The sequence below is a fragment of the Oryzias melastigma genome, linkage group LG14, assembly GCF_002922805.2.
Source record: "Oryzias melastigma strain HK-1 linkage group LG14, ASM292280v2, whole genome shotgun sequence".
In the NCBI taxonomy this organism is placed as follows: domain Eukaryota; kingdom Metazoa; phylum Chordata; class Actinopteri; order Beloniformes; family Adrianichthyidae; genus Oryzias; species Oryzias melastigma.
Genome location: NC_050525.1, coordinates 21912629 through 21916289, shown reverse-complemented (window position 1 = coordinate 21916289; position 3661 = coordinate 21912629). Strand labels below are relative to the sequence as shown.

The following is a 3661-nucleotide window of genomic DNA, read 5'->3' as shown; positions in this document are numbered from 1 at the left end:
AAAAAAAAAAAAAGTAGGGGTGTAAGGACTAATCAATTAATCAATTTTTCCAAAGAGATCGATTTATCAGAGGCAGAATTGAATCAAATCGACCTATCCTATTTAACAGTTGTTTCAAAATGGGATAAATTGATTATAATTAATACTGGAAATGGTATTTCCATCCATCCATCCATCCATTTTCTTGACCGCTTCTTCCCTTTCGGGGTCGCGGGGGTGGAAATGGTATTTGCATGGCAAAACCAAGTTTCATCACAGAGGACAACAGGAACAAGAATAATAGTTATTGTTAGTTACTAATAGACTATAAAAGTCTAATAGTGTTCCATTAGGATTATTTTCATGGGTAAAAACGAAAGTTTATGAAACTAAAATGTGAATGGATTTACCATTATTTCTTATTTACTTGTTTGTTTGTACGCATATTTGATTTACATTTAATTATCTTACAAGAAATACAAGGAATCTGGAAAACCTCACCTGTACTGGTGAGCAGGTATATATCTGAGTCACACTGGAGGAATTGTTGCTAAAGATTCAATACATTGAATCATTCAAAATGAACCAATATTCAATATGAATTGTATCAGCAGCAATAAGTCACTATATCAACTGAATGGCTAAAACTAATCGTTACACCCCTAAAAAGGTATATTTTTTGTTGATATTGTTCCCTTTTTGGGGATACAGAAAAGCCAATTGCTTATTATTGTGTTTCCATTAACTATTCTGGAGTAGTCTGGTGACCATTAAATGTAACTTTCAGTTTGAACTCTTGGATAGTTGACCTTAAATCTAAATACTTGATACTTACTTTAACCTAAAGTGGTAAAAGATGACATGTCCAAAAAATCTGACTTTTAAAAAGTTAAAGTCCCATTAGTTGTCACACACCAAGGTGTTTGTCTTTAGTATGACTTGCCCTGGATTTAAACTCACAACCTTCCCGTTTCAGGGAGGACACTCTACCACAAAGCCACTTAGCCGTTGTTTAAAAAATGACTTTGAAATAATGTTCCTAAAAAGAAAAAAACACAAATGTATCCATCTGTTCGACTTGAGTGTATAGATTATTTCATTGTTGTGATCGCTCTGCTTCCCACAGAACACTTAGCCTGCCTGCAGAGGTGCACCATGGGTACCTTGACCTGAAAACAGCATTGTTATGCTTTAAAGGTGACAGAGGACCAGAAACCCACTTTAGAGCTCATGTCACAGACATTATTAAAGACCTGATGTGCAATAAATATCTTCAAGGCCCGTAGACTGACTGTTTTTTTTTCTAGAACACCCCACTGTTCTCGTGCTCCACTTTCCCTATTCTCCACTACATTAAACCAACGTGCACAAATTATGACATATTCAAAACCCTCTTGTAATTTGTGCTTGTTATTGTAACAACCACTAATCTTTAATAAACGTGAAATTAAAAGCTCTTTATTAAACATTCTTTGTAAATCAGATACAGCCAGGATATGTCAAAGCATAAAGATATACATATTTTTTTACTCAAATATTGTCAACAAATCTCTCATTTCTTACCCATATAAGGTTTGGTTCCAGCAATGGATGTTGCTTTCAGGTCTTCCTTTACAATGGCTGCAATGTTGAAATCCGTGAGGTGTACGTGCCCTGGGCATAAAAAAAAGATTAACAGTTAATATATAACAAAATATCTAACTGAAGAGCATCTTAAGATACATTTTCTGCTAAGAATTTAATTATAACCAGCCAGGGTTTCTTAACAGAACTGCCTGCTGATCGATGTATGAGGCAGTGGGGACGGCGGCGGAGGAGCAACACCAGTCATTTCCAAAGTCAAACCACTGACCTGTGTCATGCTGCAAAAAGTGCCAGCAGCCTTTTTGCAGCGTTCCTTCACCACACACTGGTGAGCTTAATGCAGCATATGTGTGCATAGTTGATGTGAGTGCCAATGTCAAACCGAGGGAGGGAACAATAGTGTCTTAAAAGCACGACGGCTGCGTGGATGAATGGATGTCCCTGGTAACCCAACAAAGACAGATAGAGTTCAACGAAAAAGATCACATAAAAACTACTGACATTTAGCCTTGAAAATAGAGGAAAAGCCAGAACAGATCAGTCAAGAAAAGGGCATTTCTTCATCTTTTTTTTGTTCCCCTTTAATCTCAAATCACTCCTTTTTGCCTTAAAATGAATATATATATATATATATATATATATATATATATATATATATTGTATTAATCTGACCATAACAAAGATGTAGAAGGTTATATAAGTTTTCAGATTCCTAAACAAAAGACAGTAAATGTGACTTATTTTGGCAAAAATACATCACTAACAGAAAACAAAAGTTACATATTTTGTGCACCATGCATGCAAATCTCTCTTTTGGAGGTGAAATTGGCAAAACAAATTTTTACTTCCGGAACAAAAAATGAACTAATTTAGAAACAGGCAAGTTCACAAAGTATATGCAAAATTGGATGTGGCTGCAGGCATCAACGTCCAGAATTGAAAGTCCTCGACCATATCACTCGTTAAAACAACTCTATTTTAACTAGCAACCCAAACAGTTAGTTTTCTCAGTTTTATGCTTTAATATATAATAAAAATAAAACAAAATCAATTTCCAATTCCGTCTGATAATGTCAGGTGCCATCTTGTTTGTAGTGTCTCAGAAAATCATATTTTTTTAGTAAGTTTGAAGAGTCTGCTGTTATCACAAAATGTATTTAGACCTGGTTTCTTGTATTTTTTATTTTTTTAAACTGCAGCAATCAATGTGGTTCATCGGAGTAGTCAAGGACAAAATCAAATAAATAAAATCACTGAAAGACTATTTTTTTTTTTTTATTAAGTCACAAATGTAGTTTTTGTGATTGTTTTACCATAAATTGGAATTGTTATTTTCTGGGAGGGGGCAACATTGTCTAAACCCATCAAAAGACTCAAAATCTTGTTATTCTTGAATTTTTCTGATGGCACAGTGTAGTCGGAAAGATCACATTCCCTCCAGGGTTGATCTAAACCCCACTACAGTCAAAGGGTCAAACAGGGAATCCTGGTTTTAGAGCGTGATCCACAATCCGTGCCGCACAAGAAATAGATGTTAAACCACTAGAAGCTGTTCTATGAAGCTCCTGCTGTTCAGTTTTTGTGCCTACTTTCATTCCAAAGCTTACACAACCACTACATATAATCTGGATCAATTCAATTCTGATTTTTTTTTTCGATTCTTTCGATCCTCTCAATTCAATTCAATTCAATTTTGAGTTTACACATTTAGAAATACATTAATAATTGAATATATTTATATTAATCTGATACAGTTCACATACTGTAAAATGTATCGTGGAAAATTACAAATTTCTGTATGCATCTCTTAAAAATCGTGCCCAATTGCGTAAAATTTATGTAATTGCAGATAATATAGATAAAATATGCATAAATTGCATCATTCTCGACCGACAAAAAATTTTGAAAAACCAAAAATACATTAAGACCCGTCGGCTGACACCCTCAACGGACGTCTGCACACAGAGACGAATGACTAGCACAAGAATCACTTACGGATTACGTATATTATACATGCATCACAAAAAAATAACTATTACAAACGTGGACAATGCGTAAGTTTTATCTTGTTGTAATAAAACACCAACTTTAGAAACTT

At 34.4% G+C, this 3661-nt stretch overlaps 1 protein-coding gene across 1 annotated transcript in view; it reads right to left on the bottom strand.

Moving 5' to 3' along the window:
* Positions 1-3661, bottom strand: part of stk32a (serine/threonine kinase 32A) — a 49144-nt gene that overhangs the window by 23524 nt on the left and 21959 nt on the right. Inside the window, exon 3 of the mRNA XM_024265993.2 lies at positions 1543-1632. Coding sequence (XP_024121761.2) covers positions 1543-1632 — 90 coding nt within the window. The remainder of the gene's footprint in view (positions 1-1542; positions 1633-3661) is intronic.